Source organism: Paramormyrops kingsleyae, chromosome 6 (genome assembly GCF_048594095.1).
Source record: "Paramormyrops kingsleyae isolate MSU_618 chromosome 6, PKINGS_0.4, whole genome shotgun sequence".
NCBI classification, from domain to species: domain Eukaryota; kingdom Metazoa; phylum Chordata; class Actinopteri; order Osteoglossiformes; family Mormyridae; genus Paramormyrops; species Paramormyrops kingsleyae.
The window spans coordinates 4,420,501-4,446,026 of record NC_132802.1 but is presented as its reverse complement, the minus strand read 5'-3'; the positions used below and the strand labels follow the sequence as shown (position 1 = coordinate 4,446,026).

The 25,526-nt window shown below is 43.9% G+C and overlaps 1 protein-coding gene across 1 annotated transcript; it reads right to left on the bottom strand.

Moving 5' to 3' along the window:
• Positions 1-7,881: 7,881 nt before the first annotated feature.
• On the bottom strand, positions 7,882-25,138 carry LOC111859173 (alkaline phosphatase-like). The gene is made up of 12 exons (XM_023841638.2): positions 24,890-25,138; positions 22,154-22,290; positions 19,449-19,568; positions 18,502-18,617; positions 17,912-18,086; positions 16,822-16,997; positions 16,115-16,255; positions 14,797-14,866; positions 14,435-14,569; positions 9,214-9,405; positions 8,915-9,034; positions 7,882-8,292 (listed from the first exon to the last, which is right to left on the bottom strand). Exons 2-12 carry the CDS (start codon positions 22,215-22,217, stop codon positions 8,024-8,026), a joined length of 1,578 nt encoding a protein of 525 aa, XP_023697406.1. The 5' UTR covers positions 22,218-22,290; positions 24,890-25,138; the 3' UTR covers positions 7,882-8,023.
• Between the last annotated feature and the right edge of the window lie 388 nt (positions 25,139-25,526).

Below are 25,526 nucleotides of genomic sequence, written 5' to 3'. Positions count from 1 at the left end.
TTTATGATCTACAACAGCATTCACAGCTTGTGTTTGCAAGACTCTCCACGGAACCACACTCTGCAGTTAGGGTACTGCGACCTCAATGCCGACCTTCAACAATGGCTCTGGAAAGACCAGCAGATGTTGGAGAATAATGTCACGAAGACATGCCTGTCTTCGCAGCAGGACAGCCCTGTCCTCACTGCTCCGTGTGACGGCAGTGACGTCCTCCTCTGGCAGTGCCAAGGCAGTCGGCTCATGAACCACGACAGATCCCTGGAGCTCACCACCGACGGAAGCCGCCTCTTCCTGGCCAGAGGCAACAAACTGTCCAAATGGAAATCTATTGAAATTGGTGCCATTTGCAAGGAGCGTCAACGTGAGGAATCGCTTTTGTTTTCTTCTTTCCATGGTTTTTGCTTGACCTCAAGATGTCACCCATTGTCGCACATTTTCATTATACTTAGCTGATATTCACGGCAAGTGTTGTCTAATCCTGGCTTTTAGACGTTACGGAAAACAATTTGATTAGTGTCTAACTGACAGCTGACAAGTCCTGGGTTAACCCCCCCAGACACCCTACATGTTGGGCGGTGGACTGACGTCCGGCCACCAGTCAGTGATGACACTGTGGAAGCTGAGGTGACCCACAGCGACGTCACAGGGAACATATGAGCTGAGTTATGCAGAGGCGAGGTGTGCATTGCCAGAGGGTCCAAAAATGTAGTAGTTCTCTTCTCACTGGGCCCTGCCACACCCCTCCCCTGACAATTGCCTCCCAAAGGACAAAGATAGGGGCCACAGGCCAGGGGCAGGAGCGGCTGAGCCTGCTGACGATACTGTAGCAGAAGCTGGGACGAGGGCCATAGTCACAAAGTCAAGAAGACACAGTATGGCAGGACACTCCGGTCGTGGGTGCAGCAGGGCAGGACACTCCGGCGGTGAGCAAGGCACATCAAGACCATCTGCTGAAGAGCAGGATAAAACCAGATTTGGAGTCATAGCACCTGGACAGGGCGCGGCAACAGCTTCTCCTGGGCTGGACGGTAGTGAAGCCACGGCTTCTTTTGGGTCTGACACTAGCGGAGCAGCAGTGGCTTCACCAGGGCTGGGCACTTGCTAAGCGGCAGGGTTCCCCATCGGGACAAGACACAGGTGCCCCGACAAGTGTTATATTAAAGAGCAGATGAGGTTTAGGTTTAGCATTTCTTGCTTTTGGAAATGAGTTGTTCGTTAAAAACCAAGTGTACCCTTTCTGATGTGCAAAGTTGATAGTTGCAAAGCTGACAGTCCTGTTTCACTAACAATCCTATTGTTAGTTGGTCACCCATGTGGATATTTTAACCAATACTAATATATTTTTGTGTAATATCGCCAATAATGATATCCAGCTAACATCTAAACCACTTATTAAGTGGGGCGGGCGGTTTGCTAAAGGTGAAAGTGGCTGAGCTTGCCAGTACAGATTACTGGAGTGACGTTACATCATTTTTTATTCCGTGGAAAACAAAAGATTAATCTATGGGCCAGATTTACAAATTATTTGCAGGCCAGTACATCGAGACCTCTTTTAAGTGGTGAATGACCTGATAAAATTCCTTGTTCTTCACTGCAAAAAATGAATGATCATCCAATGCAATCATGTCCTTTATTTTGGTAATTGTGTATTTGCTCTGGTGCTGCTAAATTTGAATATTGATAAAGTTTAAATATCGTGCCGCAATTTTTGGTAAGTTAAATGATATATCAGGTCTAGGCTTCTGTTTTGTTTGTTCTATCTTCAAGATAATATTTAATACAAAATAATACTAAAGAGAGAAATATATTGCTCAAGAATCGTGAGAGAAAAGCGTGATTCATATTTTACCCAGAATCGTGCATCCTGACTCCTAATTTTACGTTTCTGTTATAGACATAATGAGGCAAAAAAAACAACACATGTAATGTGTCACGCCCACACGGGCGGGACCAAGTACCTGCAGACAATTGTCGGCTAATCGCTCCACTTCTTAAGCTGGTGAGCCCAGAGGCTCAATGCGAAGTATTGTTGCCATTATTTGTAATGTGCGTTACCAAGCGATTCTGTCTTTTGTTCTCCCTGATTTCTCTACCTGCTGTGTCCTGCCCTACTGTCCTGCTTGTCACGCCTGCCCCATCGACCTGCCTCCTCCTGTCTACCCTGCCTGCCTGCTCCGTCCTGCCCTGCTACCCCATCCGCTTCGTTCCTCCCTTCCCATCGTCGTCCTGTCCCGTCTCTCCTCGTAGGACTGACTCTCCCGGACACTGAGCTCTTGCCTGCCCTCCGACTACGATTTTTGATTTCCCTTTTGTTCATTCCCGGATTGCTTATTAAACCTGTTCGCTAACGCATTATGGGGTCTGCCTCCTCTGTCCTTGCAGGTGTTCCGGGCAAATCGGTTTCCTTATGTTTCCCCTGTCTATCAGGAAATAATGTTTCCCTTAATATTAAAGCAAAGAGGTATGTGAAATGTCTGAAAATCACTCAGGTACATTATTACATGTGAATATACTGTATTGTTATTAGTACCGAGGCCCAGAGTTGCTGTATACCTGTTTTACCAGGGGGGAACCAAATATACTGGATGTTAGGAAATAATGTTTCTCCTAATATTTAGGCAAATATGTATGTGAGATGTCTGAAAATCACTCAGGTACATTATTACATGTGAATAAAGTAGATCGTCACGAATAATATAGTCTTATAAGCAATACTATACCGTTTTCATCAAGAAATATGTCTATCCAGCGAATTAAATACTTTCATTTCTTATCTGTAAAAACAAAAAACATCGAAAAGGCATGTGATGTTTTAAAATATATGGCTTGTTTACCTCAAGAGCTTCGTAAAAAGACATGAAAACAACAGCGAAACCGTGTACAAATCAGCGCGCGACAGGGGAAACATAGGGAAACTGAATTGCCCGGAACACCTGTTCCCACATAATGTTAGTCAAATAACAAGTCGAACTGTCAAGGGTACGGACAGTGTGTACAGGCGTACAGCTGCAGGCGCCCATGATAAACACAGAATTCATCCAAGGCGGGGTTAAAATTAGATAGGTGTTTTAGTGGTATTTACAAATTCTTCACGAGGAGACAGGGCTTACTTGTAATAAATGTTTAGTCAGGTGTACGTGGATTATCAAGCAAATACACAAATCGAAATGATTGCCCACATCTACAGTCATAGTCAAAGAAATTTTAAAATACACTGTAAACATAAATATATATATATATTTTAGAGGCTTTTGAATTTCATTTCACTCTGTATAAACTAGTAAAGTAAAAACTTGTAACAAGAAAAAGGTGGGAAACACAAACAGACAGTAATAAACTCTGCTGAAAATATCGCATTACCTCATTTTGGAAACCTGGGCCATTTAAAGTAAATCCTGGTATTTTTTTTTATACCAAATTCTCAGTACTGTTTGTGCTCATTAGAGGCAACGTTTTAATTTTTAGGTTTATTTCTGGACATATTTGTTTTATTTTTCTTAAATTGCTGCAATTTCTTAAGAAGTCTGGCAAATAATATTCAGGTAGGCTATATACCAGAGTATATTAAATTAATATTTTATAAACTGCTTCAGTAACACTTCACTTCTGGTGGCACAAAAAATACAGTTTTATGTTCTTACTTGTGTATTATTTAACCACAAACTAAGTCTTAGTTACATACTGATGTCATGTTCGTTCATCATTAATGAATTGTGACACATCGTTTTTCTCAAGCAGTTACTTTATTTGTTACTGCATCTGATAACTCTGTGAACTATTAATGAACAACTGAAGGGACAGGTAATGAATAATAAGTTCAATACTGGTCTCATGTTTGTCTACCATTAATGAATCATGATGCAACTTTTATCTCAAGCAGCGACTATAATTGTTCATGATTTGTACTTCGGAGTAAACGAGTTACTACGATATATTTGTGCTCCCTCAAGTAAAGGGGTACCTTTGTTTCCACACTGAAATTCAAAAGCAAGGTATTTTAAAATAAATATTCTCGGATTCCTAGATACAATGGTATCTCTGAACACATTCGCTCACAGTGCGATCGGCTGCAGTTTCCCCAGTCATGCATTTCAGCTTCCTTGTGTAGAAGCCTTTTGCACTGTATCAACCTGCCAGGCTTAACAGACTCTGAACAGCCACCAAGTCTCAGTAAAAAAACATCCTGAGAGAGACAATGCGAGGAGATCTATGGTCCACTTACATATCAAATCCCCTTAAAAAGTACACAGGCTGCGCAAAAGTACGGCTCGAAATCGGCACGGTTCCTGTATGCCAGTGGAAAAGCACCATAAGATGGGGGAGGGGGACTGGTGATGATGAAAAGATAACAAGGGCAGGACGCCACAGAGGATGCTGCTGCTCTCCAAAAAATAACATCACTGTGTGAAAGACCACCTTCACAGTCCCAGAGCTCCACTGGGAAAAGGTTTTAAGCAATGATGAAACTACAGAACGAACAAACATGCTTTATTTGCCATTTGCAGAAGTACAGGTACAATGGAATGCTTCTTTTCCCTGAACCCATCTTGCTCTCCATAGCTGGGGGGTCACAGTGCAGGGTCAGCTAACATGCAGCGCCCCTGTAGCTGGGGCCTCTGTTGAAGGGCCCATGGACATGTGACTGTTCTGTTGCGGTCAGGGCTCAAACCGGTGATCTTATCATCACAAGCACAGAGACTAAGCCACTCACTGCCCCTCTAAACTTAGGCTGAATTGTTCGGAAAGAACACGCAGCACTACTTATTGTATAAATAGGGCGGCACACACCAACATGAAACCATCATTACAGTGCAGGAAGCGGGACAACTTGGCGCTGCTTTACTGCCTCGGGGTCTGGCCTGCTTGTTATCATCGAGGGGAAAATGAATTCCTGGGATTAACAAGGTTTCCTGCAGGATAATGTCAGCGTGGCTGTCTGCCAGCTGAAGCTCAGGAGAAGGTGGGTGATACAGCAAGACAATGGCCCTAAACAGTGAAGTAAATCTAGTAGAGAATGACCTTTGCCGGGTGCCCATTCAGACCCCATACTTTAACCTAATAGGTTCTGTGGTACGACATCAAGAGAGAGATTCACACCAGACATCCTACAGTATGCGTACGTCTGATCCGCAGCTACCGGAAGCACTTCTTTGAGGTTATTGCTACCAATAGAGGTTTGATGTGTTTTTAAATCCACAGGTTCACTTAATTTTCCAGAGCACTGTGAATGTTTACTGGGTGTGAACAATTTGTGTTTGTCTTTATGTGTGACTTACATGAAGATCACATTTTATGAGACTCATTAGCAAAGCAGAAAACCATAGTTTTCTTGCCATATTAGTATAGTGTTGATACTGATCTCAGGAAAAAAAAGTCTGGTTTCCTGCCACTGTCCTAAAACATGCAGTTAGAAGAACTGGTGTCTCTAAATTGCCCACAGTGTGTTATTGTGCGTGTGAGTGTCTTCCCATGAATGGGAAGCGCCCTGTCCTGTGTGTCTCCTCTCCCAGTTCCGGTTCTTCCTAAGATACACTCCAGCCTTGCCTACGGTTGCTACTCCTGTGGGGGAGCTCAGTGGTTCCAGTTAAAGGGGATTGGGATTTTGGGGAGGGGGGTCTGCCCTTTCAGTATCCTTTATAGGAGTTGCTCTCTATTAATTTTGCCCCAGGATCCGCATTTTTCCTTGGTCGTTAAGTCACAACACAAATGTTTTCAATTTAGAGCTATATATGTATAATACATAAAACTTGATGAAAGTTTTTCCCAGACAGGGAGGGGCGGGTGGGAGGTGAGTTGACAATAAATTTGCCAACCGAGGGGGTGGGGAGGGCTGGCAGTTAAAAAAAACAAAGCACCAAAAAATAACTGACACACACTAGCAGACACACACTTGGCAAGCCACTGGGTCATCACCCAAAACCAGTAACAGTGCTTTAAAGGACACACAAATTTATTGGGGAACTTCATGTACTTTTTTTTTAAGTGCTTGGTGTCAGGATAAAACAGATTTTTTTCCATAGCTCATTTATTTGCATTCTAAGCTAAATGTTTAAAAAGGATAATGACCAACTTACACCTCACTAGGACATAACAGTAGGCTTACATGTGCTAATGAGCTTCCTCTCACAGCTTGAACATGGGGTGCTGAAGTTAATTCCAGCACTGCGTTCAGATTTTATACTGAGCCAACGTGTTTCAAAAGGCCACTTATTCTGTGAGCCCTGTACCTTTTGCTTAATTACATAATCACCACGTATACTGTCAGTACTTCACAGCAATCTGCCAATCATGTTTGACAGAATGGGATGAAATAGGTAACAGAAATGTCATTGCAGCATGGTGCTTCTGACACAGCAAAGAGAAACTGCTCCTAGAAAACAGTGAGGTTTATAATTAGTTGTTAGGATTGTGGTGCAGGATTCAGTGGGGTATCTATGGAGTCGAATTTGTTTACAAGTGCCTGCTGTTTAGTTGAGGTTTGCTAGTGAGGGGTGGGGACAGGCGACTTGGAAAAGTGTCACTGTCAAGCCCATTGTTCAATGCAGCTATTCTCAGAGCTCAAGATCAGCTCTCCGAGCTCCAGTGTAACTTCAGGAAGAGTCATTGCCGCAAGATCACCACCACAATAAACATCTCCATGGTACATCATCACCAATAACATCAAGTCCACTCTGGAAATAATCCTCACTTTTTCCTGTCACAGTGATAACTTGGTCTCTGTAATATCTTCCAGATCCACCCTCGCAACTCTTTCAAAAGAGCTATTTTGGATTTTTCACACTACAATATAAGTCGCTCTTGGCTGGGCCTCTAAAATTGCACCAGCACATCCAGAATACTGCAATGGCTGTTTTCCGCCTCCCCAAGCACCAGTTATTCTCTGTCTCGGTCTCCCTGCATTAATACTGGCATATAAAGCTGCTAATGGAGTAGCACATGTTCATCACACCCCCCACAGCTCACAGACCCTACACCACTTCCAGCTAACTGTGGTCCATATCAGGTCATCTGACAATTGCAGGGATGAAACACTGCAAATCAAAACCTGTTCTGCTTATGCACCTTGGCAGTGAAGTGGGTTATTTTTGTGTAACATGTACAATGTCCCCCAACTCTGGTGGTGTGACGCAACAGCGTTACCTACTAATGCACAATGCCATCCAAGTAACACTTCATCCATTCATCTTCCAACCACTTATCCTAGACAGGGGGGCTGGCGTCTATCCCAGGCAGCATAGGGCAGAAAGAAAGGCTACACCCTGGATTAGATGGCAGTCCATTGGAGGCCACACACATACAATGGGCAGTTTAGCCTAACTGTGTGTTCTGATCTGCGAGAGGAATGTGGAGGATACAAATGAAACCCAAGCGACACAGAGAGAACATGAACTGATTCTAGCCTGGTACAGCAGTCCTCATATGTATCTCAATGTGTTTATTCTCCTGAAATGTTACATGTGATATTATGCATAATTAATTAATCATCTAGAAGCTCACAGCACCCCCAAGGGCCTTGGATGAGTTTCCAGCAACAGAATGCCATTTCACTCTTATCAGATGAACAGGGACATCAGGAATTTCATGGCTTTTAGCCAATTTATCTTGAAAGGACAGTAACTGTAAAATACTTCAAAAGAATGAATTAAACGATACGATTTGTGTGACAGCAGTATTAAAAGACGCTCAAATGTTCCACAATTCCCTACCACATGGATACATTTCCAGCCTTCATACAGACATGTCCTTTTTATCTTAGTTTAATGCAGAAATCTTATGGGCACAATAGTATCTTTCAATTAACACCCAAAACGCTTAGCCATTGAGTCTGCCCTGTACTTCAGGATGGCTGCGTAGCTTGTCTTAACCATCCCTAAAGGACATATTCCCGTATGTAATGTTTTACGTCCCATAAAGCCGCCTGGATTCCTAAGAATTTCTTCTTTCCATCTTTTGACCAGGTTGAGGTGAGGTGCTTGCTGGAAGTTCATAGATGCCCGCCCGGTCCCGTTAAGTGACAGGGACGTCACCACAGTAGGCGGGCGAGCACCAGGACTGCCAGCTGGCCCAGCGGAGCCGCGGGAAGCTGAGGGGCCTGGTTCCTGGCCGAGATGCAGTGCTGCTTGTTCTGGCCGATGCAGGCGGCGTAGGCCATGACATGCGGGATGTAGTTCTGCTCCTTGACACCGTGCAGGAGGTGGGCCAAGGGACCCTTGGAGAAGATGGCTACATCCTCTCCTCCGTGGGTCTCCATGCGCAGGGGCACCGCAGCCTGGGCCTGGTAGTTGTTCTGATCTGGAAGAGGGGGGATGTGACAAGAGCACATGGGCTTTGCCTTGTGAAGCTACACCTACAGTTCTGTGTAGATGTTTGGGGGTCTGACTAGCATGGGGGGGGGGGCCCGACCACTCCTGAATTTGGATGGGCCCCCTCAGGGACCTGATTTTCCCAAACACTCATATGTGAAATGAATATTATTTTCATGGTTCCCAAAATTGCATGAATATACACATATCGTGGCTGTAATTGTGTAATTTGGGAAAATATGGTGTTTGTTTATTTTGTGCACTTAACAGAAACAAGACAGTGGCAGCCTTCATTTATGCTACACAGATGTTACATAGGGATCAGGAAGAGTAATATAAGCTGCCTTTCTAATTCATTCTTTAATTTCACTGAGTCCTGCATAGGCTGAAGATTTTCCTTCTTGAAGTGCAGCTGACCAAAGCTGACCAGCTGAAACTGGAATCAGCAGATTAACACAGCCACATCGTCAGCAGCATTCCAAGAGACATGGACAGATGTGGAATGTGTTTTTTTTTTTAACTGAACATAAGGTGAAAACCACACAACAAAATGTAACAGATGACACCCGGGCAGCAGCAAAGCCAGTTTGAACCAGGCAATGGTCACTTACTGTAGTCAATGGTGGAAACGTTCTCTCTTCCACCGTTCACTAACTTGTATCCCGGGCCGTTTCCGTAGAGAATTGAGGTGAAAGGCTTCTGGTCCACATCACTTAGCATGGGAGCCAGACCTATGTGATGTGTACGGTTTAGTGACATACATGCTATACCTATTATAATTGTATTATAATGAAACAGTATATAGGGAAGAAATGGAAGCTGCCATCCTAATATAGCCCTCATCCGCCAGACCTTTTATACTTTTTCAGATATTCCATCTACATTGAAAGACTTGTCACACTCCACAAACCGAAGATGGGGTTGCCCCGTCGCGTGTAGCCCCCGAAGTTGAAGACGTGCGAGTGGTCAGCCGTGACCACGGTCAGCGTGTCATGCTGGCTGGTCAGCAGCGCGGCCCGTAGAATGGCTCGGTCCATCTCGACGGCCTCGTGGAGAGCCTGCTTGGCCTTACCCTCATGATGCCCGTGGTCAATGCGTCCGCCTGTCGGGAGGCAATTGTTAGCAAAACCTTTGCTTTGTACTCAATGCTGGCAAGATAAGGTATAGATAAGATGCACACAGCGGCATGTACTGTACCTAAAGTGCACAGATACACAGGGTGCAAAGCAGAGATAAAGTGCAAAAAGAACACAAGCAGAATATAGTGCATGGAATAAATGTGATTAAATTAACATGTGGTGTATGCGGCCCACACCTTCATTTTAAAGGTGAAATGCGGTACTGGCATATGTTTGGCTGTGGAGGGGGGCCAGCAGGAGGCACTGTGGCGCCTGATGGCTGCAGTTAGGAAGGACCTGCAGCAGTGCTTCTTAGGACTCGGCAGTGGAATGAGCCGGCCAGCAGCTTACTACACACATCAAAGGACCTGAGGCTGCTTGGAAAGTAGAGTCTGCTCTGGCCTTTCTTCTACAGAGTCGCTGTGTTGCCCATCAAAGTCTGGATCTCAGGTACTTGTAACACCCCCAGGTACTTGTAAAGAGTAACACCTGCATTTAATCCTGTTCTGCTTTGCATGCAGCGTGAGGCTACGGAGCGTCCTGTTCTCTGTCCTCCGTTTAGCCCCGACCTCTGCGGTCTTCCTTCCCTGGTTCGATCCCTCCCTGATCCTGTCCCCTTCAGACCTTCGCCGTGTGCTTGTCTCCGGTCACGCGTCTTCCATATATCACTGACTTCCCTGGCTTCTCACTGCCTCTGCACCATGGCCCCGACTCTGATCCTGTTTGCTGATTCCAGTTCTCTTTGCCTGTACCCTGAAATAAAGCCCTGTGCGTCGTATTCTGCGTCCCTGAATTTCTGTTCATGACATACTGCACCACCTCCACATCCTCCCCTTGGATAGTGACTGATCTCTGGGGCTCCTTGTCATGCTGGAAGTCCACTACAGGTTGTTCTCCCTGCACCACAAGATAAAGTGCTGGACTTTGACTCATCTCTGCAACTCCGTCTGTAGATGGGAAAAGCTGGCGCTGTACTGGAAATCTGGCATGTAGGAAGGAGACAGGAGATTCCCTGAGCTGCCCATCTCTGACACACGGACCTGGAACCTCACAAAGTCGTCATTGTCTGTGATTAAGGAAACTATGGGGGCATCAAGCTGCATTGTTCTGAGCTTGTTCCCCAGTTTGTAAGGCTGTTTGTAAAACTTTGCCTACTTCTTGGTCAAATTCATAAAGAGGCATTCAGGCTTACTGCAGGACCCTGCCGAGGTGGCTAGGATATCTACAGTGGAGACAAACAAACTGGGAAGTGGAGTGGGGGTGGAGATCTTGGGTTTGGTGCCTTCGATGGGAAGTCGCATCAAGGTGTGAAGGTTGTAGAGGTGACGGGAGCAGTAAGGGGCCTGAAACCCCCCCCCAGCCAGCATAGTGAGGATGGTGGTGTCACAGGAGGGCAGGACTGGCTCATGAGAATCAAATCTGCTGAAGAAGAGATTAAGCTCATCATCCCTGTACATCTGCTCCCTTCTAGCATGTTTCCAACCTGCTTATAGCCAATGATGGTCCTCATCCCACTGCACAATCCCGACACGCTTCTCATCCCACTGCACACTCCCGACACGCTTCTCATCCCACTGCACACTCCCGACACGCTTCTCATCCCACTGCACACTCCCGACACGCTTCTCATCCCACTGCACACTCCCGACACGCTTCTCATCCCACTGCACTCCCGACACGCTTCTCATCCCACTGCACACTCCCGACACGCTTCTCATTCCACTGCACTCCCGACACGCTTCTCATCCCACTGCACACTCCCGACACGCTTCTCATCCCACTGCACACTCCCGACACGCTTCTCATCCCACTGCACACTCCCGACACGCTTCTCATCCCACTGCACACTCCCGACACGCTTCTCATCCCACTGCACACTCCCGACACGCTTCTTTCGCTGTAGCTTCTGCTCCAGCTTGTCTCCATAGTATTTATTTTCCATCGCAGAGCTGAATCTTCAGCTCCAGGCGTGATCTCGGCCTTGTATCCAAGCCCGAAGGCCCGCTTCTTTTTTGTTTAGTATGCCCTTCAGGTCCTTTGTGACCCACAGTTTGTTATCCGGAAAACTCAGCGCTGTTTTTTGTAGGGACTGTGTTATCCACACAGAGGTGGATATAGTCACTCAATATCCTTCCCATATGACTCGAAGGAGACTTTCACACCGCAGGAACTCAGTCCGACTGTAGTTCCTCAGATACAGTTCCGGAACATTTTTTAGTACCTACTCCAGACTAGGTGCTTTTTGTTCAGTACTGGGGAGGCTCTTACAGTGATAATGTCACGATCTGCTCCGTTCGATCCCGATGTGTGCCACGTCCACCTCGTTACCTCGTGTGATTCCCTGATTGTTCTCACCTGTGGCTCGTTACCCGTAGCTTGTCTTTTGTATTTGGTCCTTGTCTCAGTCAGTCTACCCAGATCCGTCATTGTAGTGTCAGTGGATGTTCGTGCCTGTCTACCCTCCGTTCCAAATAAACCCTGTTTTCCCGACTTCACGGCTCCGCTCGCCTGCTTTCTGGCTCGCCTGCCCCGCAGTCCTGACAGATAAACTTGCTGATTGGCTGACCACAAGCACTGGCAACTACATATTTGTGAAAAAAGATATAACTAGCAGAGCAAAAATGGAGCAGATATTATTATTTTTTTACCTCACTTACATTTAATGAATACATTTTTTGTGTGTGTATTTCCATATTTCTGCACTGGAAATTTCAATCGATAACCAATATACTACTGTCTAATATCACCTGCCCTTATTAGCAGGATAACGTTACATCGATTTTTATTCTGTGGAAACCGAAAGATTTATCTGCTGGCCAGATTTAATAACGAGTTATAAACATGTCGCAGATCCTATAAATAAAACAGAAATAAAAGTCTGTGTCCCGTTTTGATCACCATTGATCCCCCAATAACTAACAAATAACAACTTGTTCATTCTCCATTGTTTTGGCGTTTTTCTGTCTCAAATGCTTATTTAGCTTAAAGGTCCCATTTTGTTGTTCGGCGTGAAAGTAACCAGGAGCTTCAGAAATCCCTGGTTGAGACCCAGGGGCCTGTAACCAGGGACCAGGTTCTGGAAGTATGGTGTGAAAACACCTAAGAGCATGTCCCGGTCTTTCTCCTCTACACTATCCAACAAAGCCTCCTTAGCCTACTTGGTCATCTTCCATACCCTCCTGTTGGGGTCTAGCAGCTGTTGAAATACTGGTTAGTAGGTGGGGGTGAGAGGCCCCAGATAGTGGTCAGATCTACTAATACGTGCAGAGTCCTGTTACTAATAGAACTCACAGGACTACCACACATTGCTCAAATTATTGTTAAATTAGTTGGCGCACTTGTGAAAATGTCAGTAGATGACATTCTGACTTTATCCAGCTGCAGGCTGTAATTTCTTACCGTTGATCTACTCATAATTGTCGTCAACTTCATCGTGAACCGAAGAGAAATATTAGTTGTCACACTGCTAAAACATCACAGCATTTTTCAGCCAGTGACAGATGGATTTTTTTTTTTTTGTAATACTCCACTGTACATCATCAAAAATAGCTCCAGTTCTTCTTGGCATAGATGGGTGCCATTATGGCAAGCAAATGGTTGTTAGAAATATAATTTTATACTTCTGTGGCTCTTCAGCTGTGATTCCAACTGCCCTCAGGATTCTGGATTTATTTTTCTTTCACATACGTTTGATACCAGGTGGCACTGTGGTTCAGTGAGTAGCACTGCTGACTCACATCTCGCAGATTGGGGCTTTGAATCCCAGCCCCACTCAGTGCTCTCCCTCTGAGGTATGGATCTCCTTGTAGCGAGGTGAATTGATGCTTCTTTCTAAGTTGTGTGTGTGAAATCTGTGAAGTTCTGCCATTCTGTCTTGTTGCCTGGGCAAGTGGATAGTACACCAATCAGCCATAACATTAAAACTGCCTGTTTAATATTGTGTACGTCTCCCTGGTCTAACCTGTCATGGTATGGGTTTCCACAAGAACTCCAAGGTGTCCTGGGGTATCTGGCACCAAGACTTCAGCAGCAGATCCTTTAAGCTGTGGCCAGCTTGCTCTCACCTACAGAGGTGTAAAGAGAATTTCCCCGCTGGGATCAATAAAGTATCAATTACCAGTATTATTTAAATCCTGTAAGTTGCGAGGTGGGGCCTCAATGGATCGGACTTGTATGTCCAGCACATCCCACAAATTCTCAGTCGGATAGTGATCTGGGGAGTTTGGAGGCAAAGTCAACACCTTGAACTCTTTTTCATGTTCCTCAAATCATTCCTGAATAATTTTTGCAGAGTGGCAGGGCACATTATCCTGCTGAAAGAGGCCACTGATATTGGGAAATACCATTGCCATAAAGGGGTGCACTTGGTCTGCTACAGGTAGGTGATATGTGTCAAATGAATGCCAGGACCCAAGCTTTCCCAGCAGAGCATCACACTGCCTCCGCCGACTTGCCTTCATCCCATGGTGCATCCTGGTGCCATCTCTTCCCTAAGTAAACGACGCACACACACTCAGCCGTCCACATGATGTAACAGAATATGTGACTCATCAGAAAAGGCCATCTTCTATGGTATCAGACCAGATGGGCTAGCCTTCATTCCCCACACACATCAGTGAGCCTTGGGCACCCATGACCCCATCGCTGGTTCACTGGTTGGCCTTCCTTGGACCACTTTTGGTAGATACTGACCACTGAATACTGGGAACACCCCAGAAGACCTTCCACTTTGGAGATGCTCTGAACCAGTCATCTAGCCATCACAATTTGGTCATTGTCAAAGTCTATCAGATACTTACACAAACCCATTTTTCCTGCTTCCAGCACATCAACTTCAAGAACTGACTGTTCACCTGCCTAATATATAATAGCATTTTTGACAGGTGCCATTGTAATGAGATAATCAATGTTATTCACTTTACCTGCCAGTGATTTTAATGTTATGGCTGATCAATGTATATGATTCTGCAAATAAGCAACGCTGCATTTTATAACTGCCTGTGCTTCACCTACCTTCAACCAGAAGATAGAAACCTTGAGGATTTTTCTTCAGGACTTTAATGGCAAAATCCACCATTTCAGTTAGAGAGGGATCGTTTTCTGTGTTTCTCTCCAAGTTATAGGGCAGGTCTCCTGGTTCAAAGAGACCTATAGAGGAGAACAGAGAATTTCAAAGCATGGGGGGGGTACAGGACAAGGTTTATTTTTAAGTTTCTGAGTAAATGCTTACATCCAAAGTCAACTTTTTACACTTTACTCTTTTGCAGTGAATATTTAGCAAAGGAATTCAGTCTCTGAGATAAGAGCAGTTCTGCTTCTAGGGTAGGAAATGGCAGAAATCCTGTTAGCTAACCACTGCACCAAGTGATGCTTACCCAAGATATAGTCCACATTGTTTGGATTCAGGGCCAAGAAGTCTTTTCGGTTCCACACATAATGGCCTCTCTTGGAAGTCAAGAAAATCAAAAAGTCATGAACAAACCTTTTTAGCCAAGATTCCTGTCTTGTTACATATGTTACGGTTCTATTAATTGTGGCAGAAAATGAGCTAATATTACTCTTTAACTGCTTTATTTGTAGTTTGGCAGATGAATTTCGCTGTTCTAACACCAGGCTTACCCCTGGCAGAATTAGGTATGGGCGACATGTACGGATGCCCAGGGTAGCATCTTGCTGGGGGTGGCATGGGACGCCCGCACAAATTAAAAAGAAGAAATCGGAATGGTGACACATTTGCGCGGTCAGTTTTCTATCGCTCATTCGCATGTCACGTCAATGATGTCATGCCACCATGTAGGTCAGTTAACCTTGTTACACTCAGAAGTACGAGATGAGGAGGGGGGTGGGGCTGGACTGAGGTCACCCCACTGAAAGCCCAAGGTGGGGGGACTGGGGGGGATTCTGTTAAATAGCGCATCTCTGACTTTGTACAGTATTAATGCAGTTAGTAATATCAATCACACTACGACATGCTACCAAATATACCACAATCCATTCATAATACTATGAATATATAGTTTCATAGACATACTGTTGCATTTTTTTTCTTGTTTCTGTGTAATTGTGAAGAATAATTTAATGCCAGTCTGCACACCTCCAAGATTAATTGGTTTAGTCTTGACTCATGGATGACAGTGTTCGGTGATGGATGATGTATTGATGCTCGAGGGGCAAATTAACACAAATAAGTAAGAAAAAGTCTCAGACATCAGGTGCCCAGATTAGAAAAAGGAAGAAAGAGGAGGAGAAAAGCATAAAGATAAAGGCATGCTGCTATTTCATCTCTTTACACGTATAATATTACGCATGCTATGATATACTAGTATGTTTGTTAGCCTATAGGGTTATAGTGTAATAATGTGATTAATTAATCTTTATTATATTTATGAATCTTATTTTGCATATATTTTAATATTTTATATAATTTAAAATTTTATCATTAGTTATTTGCATTGTTCCAAATATCTTAATAAAAATTACATTTAGTGTTGAATGGTGCTTTTACTGGGGGGCAAATAGACACAGGGCCCCATACGAGTCAGAGCCATCACCGGGGCCTACCATGTTTCTGACCCGGGGGGGTTTCCCAGGGCCCCATACGAGTCAGAGCCATCACCGGGGCCTACCATGTTTCTGACCCGGGGGGGGGTTTCCCAGGGCCCCATACGAGTCAGAGCCATCACTGGGGCCTACCATGTTTCTGACCCTGTCCTTCCACTCCTCCACCAGGTTGCGGCCGTCTCGGCGTGTTCCCGCGTGCCTCCGCTCTCTGGGATACTCTACGTCTGAGGTGTTCTTGGGGAACATGTATTTTCGTCCACCTCCCATTACAACCTAAACATGAGTACAGGTCAAACACTTCAGACAAATTTCACAAGTACAATTCGAATGTCCTCTTGACTGCTCGATAAAAAAAAACGTTAAGTTTTAGTGTTACAAAGATGCCGGCCACTCGTTTACAAAATTTCCAAAATCTAATCTGATCATGATCATCAGTATTAACTACAAAGTGTTATCAACCACAACATTAAGTACTATTATTTTAGTCCCTCTCATGACCACAATCAGAATAAATGTCTTGAAGGTGGATGGATGAATGTATTATAGCACCTTTTGTTGGACATGAGGCTTTGCATTATTGACTTGAATAACAAGTTCATTAACATTGCTGGATATAGCTAATTTCAGGTCCAGAAAGTACAAATCCAGACCACAATTTTCTTTCAACCAACCAGTTCAGTATAACGAGTCACAGTCACAGAGAACTCAACTGGTTGAAAGAAAATCTTGGTCTGAATCATTACATATGACACAGAGTTAGATTTGTCCTGTTCCTGTCCTGTTCATCAGTCCCTGCAGAGAGGAAATTCTCTCTCTGCTCATGTTCCTCATTTACTCACATCAATATTGGGGATGTTCTCAAACAGCTGCAGTGCGATGTCCTTACAGCCTGCCTGAGTGGCTTCTAGGGGCATGTCGCTGTCCGAGAGCCAGTCGCGGTCCACACAGTGTGCATAGGCCGCACTTGGCGTGGCGTGGTTCACGCGTGTCGTCGTGACGATGCCCACTGACTTACCTTCCAGACACAAAAAAAACAGTACAGGAGTCTTTTCAGTCTTTGCAGGTGACTGATCTGCATTCTTACCAGCACTACAAAAGTGTGTGTGCAGGAAAAAAGGCAGATTCATTATATACCTATGAATAGGGCTGGGCGATATAAAATATATATATCGACTTAATAATAAGTAACAGGATTTAAACAATAAGAAAATGAGAAACTTTGATAAACAGTCCATGAGGAACATTGCTTGACAGCACACATCAGCCTATCACATCACTGAAACAAACGCAATACCAACCATATTGTAGTATTTTAAGAATAGACAGTCTATGCCAAAAAAATGCACAGCAAGGTTGATTTAGTGGAGCACGGCACATGCACATGGTAATATCACAGAAGAGACAAACGTGGTCTGAGTGGGAGCTTCAAGCGTCGGTGACGGAAGAGGAGGCTCGGCAGCCAAAACATGTTTTTAAAAAGGCGATATTGCAGATAAATATGAAAAAAGGAGTCGGTGATATGGTGGTGCTTTGGGAATATAAAGTTCCTCACACCACAGACTAGTTCTGTGGACTGTAATCTCTGACGAAACTTGTCCCAACTAAAACTGAAAATGCTGCAAACTTGCTTCACCACTTGAAGCACTGAGAAATGACTGGGTTCTTCAGAGTGTCCACTCACTCATTCGCACATCTTATAAATGCAGGCCTGCTAGTGCCATCGTCTTATATTATACAATTTTTTATACCGAGCAGAAGTTGACAAGAAGACACAGTAACACTTGACATTTTTTTTTTGCCAAAACAAAAACCTTGAAACTTGCTAACTTTTAATGAAAAAAAAAATGAAATCAGCGGCGCAACACAGTGGAGCAGCTAAGAACTCCCGGCGCCATGGACACCAGGCGAGGCAGGCCTCCGCTGGGGTACCTGCATCTTTGGCCCACTTGAGGATGGACGTGACCTCGTTCCCTGCCGTCGTATTGCACTGCCCGCGCACCGCTGCTGCGCTTACGCCAACTGTGCCCTCGTTAGCCTTCACGCCGCACAGGAACGCTGTGGCCGTGCCAGCGCTGTCCGCGACCTGGGCATTGGTATTGTATGTCTGGAGAACAAAGAAAACCAAGATCGTTACTGGAGACCACATGCAACCAGGCTGTAAACCTGGTATTACACCCATTTATACTTTGTTTTGTTTCATTTTTCAGAATATTCATACACAAATGGAGAACTCAGCAGAGAAGTTAGACTAAGACCCTATCCCGGATAGTCCCATGCTGGATAAGGGGCATGAACGCATGGATAAGGCAAAGTCAAGATTCCCAAGATTTCCAGCACTAACTGATCACATGATCATGCTGAGGTCCCACTTCCCAGGACTTCTTGCATGCAGGATATGAGCCTGCAGACCAGCAGAAGCTGGATACTGTCATTACTGCCAAGTGATAACAAGCATACAGTGGAGACTTATAGCAGAAGTGTGCTACTCGGCACTCAGTGATGTCACAGTGATGGAATACCTTGGCAAGTGCAACATAGGGGAACTTGTCCATCTCCAGTTGGTTCTCCTCCCCACTTTGACCACTAAGCTGACCCTTCAGGATGCGGGCCGCTGTTACCGTGGGGATCCCCATTCCTTTTCATCACAGGCGGAAAGAAAAAGAAAACAATGTCATACCTTGTATCCCTGTAGTCCGACTGAGGAACCCTGATCTACTGCCATACTTCCCTAACTCACCCCTACTGCCACCTTCTATAGGCACCGAACAGCACAGTCTGCAGGGTCTGAGAAGGAGCCTGGGGAGTCGACACAGGCCTGGTCACAGGACCCATCCCCCCCTCTCTGATTTTCGCTTTCATGGTCATGGACAGAGGTGGGTAGTTCAGGTCGAGAGTGTTAAACTCCAGCCCAAGATTTTGCCAACCAACCGGATGAGTTACTCTGTGACTGTGGCTCTTTTCACACAACTGGTCGGTTGACACGAAATCTTGGTCTGTGACTTTTATTAATTACCCACTTTTGGTCATGGAAGCAAACTTCTCACATCAACAAGTAGTGCGATGGGGGGTTGAGACGTTACTGCTCTCAGCAGGAATCCACAGAAACCATCCATCAAGATTTAGAAAAGTCGTCACCATTCACTCATGCCTAAGCACCATTCATTCCTAAGCCCTGAAGTCTAATCGGGGAATCTTCACAATGAACACCAAAGCCACTGTTGGAGAACCTTGACAGTCGTGCAGCTTGCACAAAGGCACCATATCATGACGCATACTGGTGCCAGTGTCACCAATACATCAGATAATCCATCCCCCATAAAAATGGCATTTAACTAAAAGCCTCCTTGTCTAGTTTCACACAACGTGAACGTCGATCCCGTCTATGGTATCTTACTCTGTCTGCCATGCTTCCACTCCACAGAATATAAATGCTGCAGCAAGGCGAGCAGAGTGTAACTGTACATACCATCTCCAAGAAACAGGATGAGGTTCTTGGCGACGTTCCTGTTGAGTTCCTCAGTGGTCAGGGCATGTTGCAGCCTGCGCTGAGCCTCCGCATTCCAGTATGAGGGATTTCGCTCGTGTTCTGAAATGACAGGCCATGCAAAAGAGCCAACGGGGCTTCATTTTACATGCTACAGTTTTGAGATCTGTGAAGGTTTTGTTCTGATTTTACCAAGAGGGATATTTCAGAATGGTTGACGCAGTGTGCAGCACTATCGCGTCACACTGCCATTTTGTGTGTGTGTGTGTGTGTGTGTATGTGTGTTCTCAAATCGAATCGCTATTTGACACATCACTTGACACTTGGGAAGCACAAGTGAGTGCAAGTCCCACAGCAATGAAGTAGTGCAGTTAAAAAATTAAACAGATTGAGACAATAGTGCAATGGAAAGTAAAAGAGTAAACATAAAAATACGACAGGCAGCCATGTGAATTAAAATATGGACGGTGGGCATGGATGGCAGGATGGCTCATTGACAGGGGGTCAGCAGCCTGGACTGTCGCCCTTGGATGGGCAGGTTTTCTCTGAGTACATTCTGGATTCCAGGCCAAAGGCATGCAGTTCATCTGCATCACTAACTACCCCAAATACCCCACTAAATACCCCCATGACCCTGCAGCTGGAAGATGGATGGATGGAAAGATGGACGCCTCCTATACATGGATAGCTGATATTATGGTAAACATATCAAAGTGTTTTGCTTATTGCGTATTTCATTTTTTGTATTTATATTGTATGTAAAATTTGTATAGCACTGAAAAGACAAGTGCCATACACATTGAAGAAAGTGATCAGCAGCTGGGGATCAACTACAACCCCCCCCCCCCCATAATTTACACCCATGTGAACATATACATATATTGTATCTCAGCAGTGCCCTCACTGGCGGACCTGGGCAGCTACCCAGGGCAGCATCTTGCCAGGGACAGCAGGGGGCGCCCACACAAGACTAAGTGAGCAAGCAAGCGAATGAATGAATGAATGACAGGAACGGTGACATTTGCGCAATCGGAGTTTTATTGCTCATTTGCACATGACATTAGTGATGTCATTTCACCATGTGGGTCAATTAACCCTGTTTGAGTGGATGCCAAGTGGTGCTTCTATGTTGGCAGGGGAGGTGGGGGATGGGCACACAATTTTTGATGGGTACGGGGGGGGGGGGTTCACCCAGGGTGCCATACAAGCTAGAACCGTCATTGCATCCATGTTTAGGTCTTCAAAGGCAAAGACAGCAGATGCTTCTACACAAAGAAACCTCTAACCATCTAGAAGTAATGATACATTTCATAACATTTACTATCCGTTTATCACAAATGATTTAAAGACAAAACATATGTTCTTCCGAGGAGCTGCCAACCGAATACTGCTTCAGCAAATATCGAGAGTGTAAGTTTTTGAATGGGCTAAATTTGCTGTCTCTGTATGCAGAGCAAATTCAATGCCAAGTAAGTAATAGAACGAGACAAGTCTTCCCTGAAACCATTCTGAACGGTTCCATTCTTTGACGCCACAAAGCATCCAAAAAACACACACTACCGCTCTATACATAAAATCATTACACTTCAAATGCCTCTATTTGTGTTCTGGAATTATATGCAAATTACACAAATGCAGTTCATTCAAAAGGCTTTTGGAAGTTCAGTAATTACTACCCCTGTCAACTCAGATAGACTAATCAGGCTGTGTAGACTATTGTGTTTTTAAATCACTAGCAGCAATGGAGTTAAAAAAAAAAAGCGGCGAATGACAAATGAAGTGAATTTTATTTGAACTTTGAATCAGAAATCAAAAGCAATAATAGGCATTTCTGGAAAGGGCGCTGATAAGCCATTCACACACGTATTTTATTCCCTTAATCTTGCATTAATTTAGATCAATGGTATGTGTTACAAATGACCTGCAGAGATGTTCTCGACTTTGAAAGGGAAACGTAAGTAAATCTCGTTGTCGCTAAATTTATTATCAAATTCTTCTGTTGTCAGCCGGATGAGAGATTCCTTGCCGGGCCTGTCGAGGTACATGCCCCCCTAGGCCCCATCCCCACCCCCGCCACTGCCGATGGCAAAATAAATGCACAAACAAAAGAAAATGTATGATATGAGCTTTGGACCCAATCAGCACAGGACACAAGGCTGGGATACATACTGGATGGGATGCACGTCCATTGAAGGGCATGTACACAACAATACTATAGGAAACTGAGAGACACACGTTAGCAGAATGGTATGTCTTTGGATTATGGCGGGAAACCAGCATGACACAGGGAGAACATGCAAACTGCACACAGAGTCATGCTGCCCCCTGAGTCACCCGGCCACCCACACGTGAGCTATATGAAAAAACGAAATGTCAAATCGATGCTTCTGACTTTCCTTTTCAAATCACTCTAATATCTTATCTGATATTTTATTAATCTATAAGATGTTATATCATGCCATTTAAAAACATGTCCGTAAATCTTTTAATCATGTGTAAGCCATTAAGATTTCAAATGTGTTATGTAATGCGTTTAGTAAATCAGTAGACATTAGTTACTCACATGGGAATTATGGTACTCACATGGGAATTATGATACTCACATGGGAATTATAGTACTCACATGGGAATTATATATTATATTAGGTAACGGATGATCCTGGAGAAAGACCAGAAGAATGACTTACCAGGAAACTGAGGTCTCCCTTGGCAGAGCCAGGTCAGGCAAGCCCAGATGGTTAGGGTTATCATCGCTGAGCTGTCCTCTGATGTCTCAGTGCTACTGTCAAGGAAAATGCTTTTGCATCTACAGATGCAAACCAAACTGAGGGAATAAATAAATATGGTCAACATACAATTTTCAGTGCATTATGTGCAATTTGTGCACATTGCTGATCTTCTATTTAAGTTTCACTTGCATGTGACATGTTTTCTAACTCATCTATTCCAGATCCAGGATCTGGCACAGATCTTCAGTGCAGCTGATTACCCTGATCTGCCTCACCTGCTTATTGAACACATCTGTAACACATTTCCTGTGTAATTATTTATTAAATGTCCTTTCTTCTCAACAGCTCACATATTATGAGTGTGTCCCCATAATAAATATTCCCTCTGCCATTTCATTTTCTTGTTCTGTCTGTGTTCATGGATCCTATGGGGTACTGACGATTTGGCCAATTAATGAGCAAGAGTTTTTAGAATCTATTTTGGCTTTTGGTAAAGTAAAAAACTTCAGCTCATTCTGCACACTTGGTCAGAGCTTGGTTATTCACAAGAATCACAGGTGGAAACATAACTCAGCGTGTGTCTTTAAAAATATACATTTGGTGGATGAATCACTAACATTCTTTCTGCAAATACTGTTTACCGACCAAGGACATATTTATATGAAAATTCACCTTAACAGGTAAATGCAAAGAACACAAGAGCTCTTTATAAAAACTGTTGATAAGACATGATAGTAAAGACACCACAATGGGCTTTGGACCAGCCTAGGATCTATCAAATCACGCACCACTAACCACACCAATGCTTCCGTAGACTAATAAATTGCACTAGGTTGATACTGTCATTCCATTTTAAGTTGCCACTGCTATAGTGGGGTTACATGTGACTTTGAGCTCATAATCTGTTTTATTTTTCTGTATAAATGATTATATGGGAGACATCTCTGGGAGTAGGGTACGAACTGAGCGTGTCAACCACGGCGCCATTCCAGAAAGTTCTACGTGATCTGCAGATTGAACGGGAAGCTGAGGTGCTGAAAGGGACTCCCCTGAACTCGCTGCTCTGTTCATTAGATGGATGTCTTTGTTTTGGCCTAGTTAATTCATCTAATTTGTAGTCAACTTTCATCTTATGCAGTGGAACATGGGGCCTACTCTCTATGGAATATTGTTAACCAGGAAATGACTTTGGGCCTCCTTACAAGGGTCGACGAAAAGGTCACACTACTTGAGTAGTGAGTTGTTTGAGCTAAAATGGTGCTCTAATGTAATATGTCATTTAGATGCGATGAGGGGGGATACTGCTGTGACACAGGGGTGCCAATAAGGTTCATCTGAGGAAAAATCCATTCAGAAGAGAAACTGTGAAGGAATACTCAGAAAAATGCAAAGATCACTCCCTGTAACTCTGCAGGAATTGAGATGACATGTACGTGGATGAGAAAACAGTCCGCTTAAGTGGACATTAAAGACTGCAGTCTATCCCAGGAATTGACAGGAGGGCTGGGATATTCCAAGGACAGCATTCCAGGGAAGGACAGGGCACTGAGCGGCACGTATATATAATTACTAAAGAGATAAGCAAAGAGCAAACCATGTCCATTTGTTTAACATTAATATACGCCGGTGCCTCATTTTCTTCTCAACCATTAAAGGATCTGGTGGCGCTGGTACAATCATTTGAGAGATTTGCATTGACAGTAGTGTTAATTATCTGAGCGGCACTGAGCTCTTTGTCTGAGATCATCGCCACCTAACTTGTTGAGTCTGAAATCAGTCAAACACGCTTAACATTCCCGACCGCTGAGAAACCATAAAGCGGGATCGTCCTCTACTACAAACCAGCTCTCCGGACAGCAAAGAAAACGTCTCCTCGTCTAGGATGCCGCCAGATCCTAATGTTAATGTTTGTTCATTAAAGCCTGTTCAACCATTGCAAGTGCGCATATTTGATTGTCAAGAGCTTTTTTTAATGTTCAGTCATTCCGAAAGTTCAGATTTTCTAAAATATTTAACCAGTACTCGCCGTACACAAGTAGCCTAATATTTATTTTAATAAGTAACTAGTGTAATTTTACATGGTGATAAGAAATAGAATATATGTACAAATTTTAGCTTAAATTTCAGTTATTTTATGACGTCAGTTATAAAATGAAAACACAAAAAAACGAGAAATGTATAACGAAGTACAAATATATAAGAAATAAAAACCTATTAACTATATACGTATGAAGAGACTTCATTCCCTTCACTCAAACGTAGTTTTAAGCGTCTGTTAAACGTTAACGTCCTTTCTGTCATGCTTTATTTAGCTATCCATTACTTTTGTTGGAGTTAAGAATTTTTGTGTTTGGGTTAATTTTATTTAAAAAGCTGTAATAATTATTTTAAAAGTCTAAAAAGTGATACTATAATTAGCTTCATAGTTATTACCTCCGGGAAAAATCAAAGACAATGATACCAGTAAAGATTTATCGAGTGGCTCCAGTAAACGTGACTTTAACTTTCAGCTACAATAATCCGAATAATCAGAATAAATCACGGCAGACTATCGGTGTTTACCTTTGAAAATGTTACCATACGACAAAAATTTACAGCATCTCTATCTACTCGATAATATCACAACCGGCATAAAATTTCCATACTTGAAACAAATCGCACTGGTACACACTAAGTGAAAACGTACAAACTGACCTTTTCTTCCTTCCTCGGCAGTGAGGACAGTTAACGAGCCGCTAGGGGTCCCGATCCGCGATCGTCCATGTGGATCTGAACGCCAGAACCTCCTCTGGGTATTTATGAGGTCTGAGCCTCGCTGTATTGACCCAGTCCCGTACCGTGCAACCCAGAGCAGGAGACGCTCCGCCTGCAAATGCAGCGCAAAGCCCCCGAAGGGCAACAGCCGTCAGCCTGCGAGATCCTCACCCTCCTTTGTACCACCGTATTCACTTAACCCTCAAATTCCCTATGTACAAGACAGCGTTCCATTATGTTCATGCCCAAAATCGCGACTTTGATCGAATCAACGGCGCACCGAACGTGTTATGACTACAAAGCACCCGTTAAGAAATGTTATTACTATTTGTGATTATGTATTTAATTTCTTCATATATAATGTTACTTATTATATAATTTGTTACATTATTATATACTTTTAGACAACCAGAAAAACCCAGGCACGTTTCATCCGTATTACGTACAAAAATATTATTTAAATAGCTGTCGATTATAGGAACATAATCGTGCATTTACCGAACTTTTATTTACTTTCCCCATTCCGGTTGCGCCTGTAGCCATACTTGGAAATATACACAGAACCGCTATACTGATA

What these genes read in the sequence shown, in the direction of transcription:
- LOC111859173 (XM_023841638.2), bottom strand. Translation starts at nt 22,217, where the DNA reads ATGATAACCCTAACCATCTGGGCTTGCCTGACCTGGCTCTGCCAAGGG. An exon ending in AGGACAGGGTCAGAAACATG is followed by an intron (nt 14,867 to 16,114) that starts GTAGGCCCCAGT and finishes TTGACTTCCAAG; the next exon opens with AGAGGCCATTATGTGTGGAA. An exon ending in TTTCTATCTTCTGGTTGAAG is followed by an intron (nt 9,406 to 14,434) that starts GTAGGTGAAGCA and finishes GCCTCCCGACAG; the next exon opens with GCGGACGCATTGACCACGGG.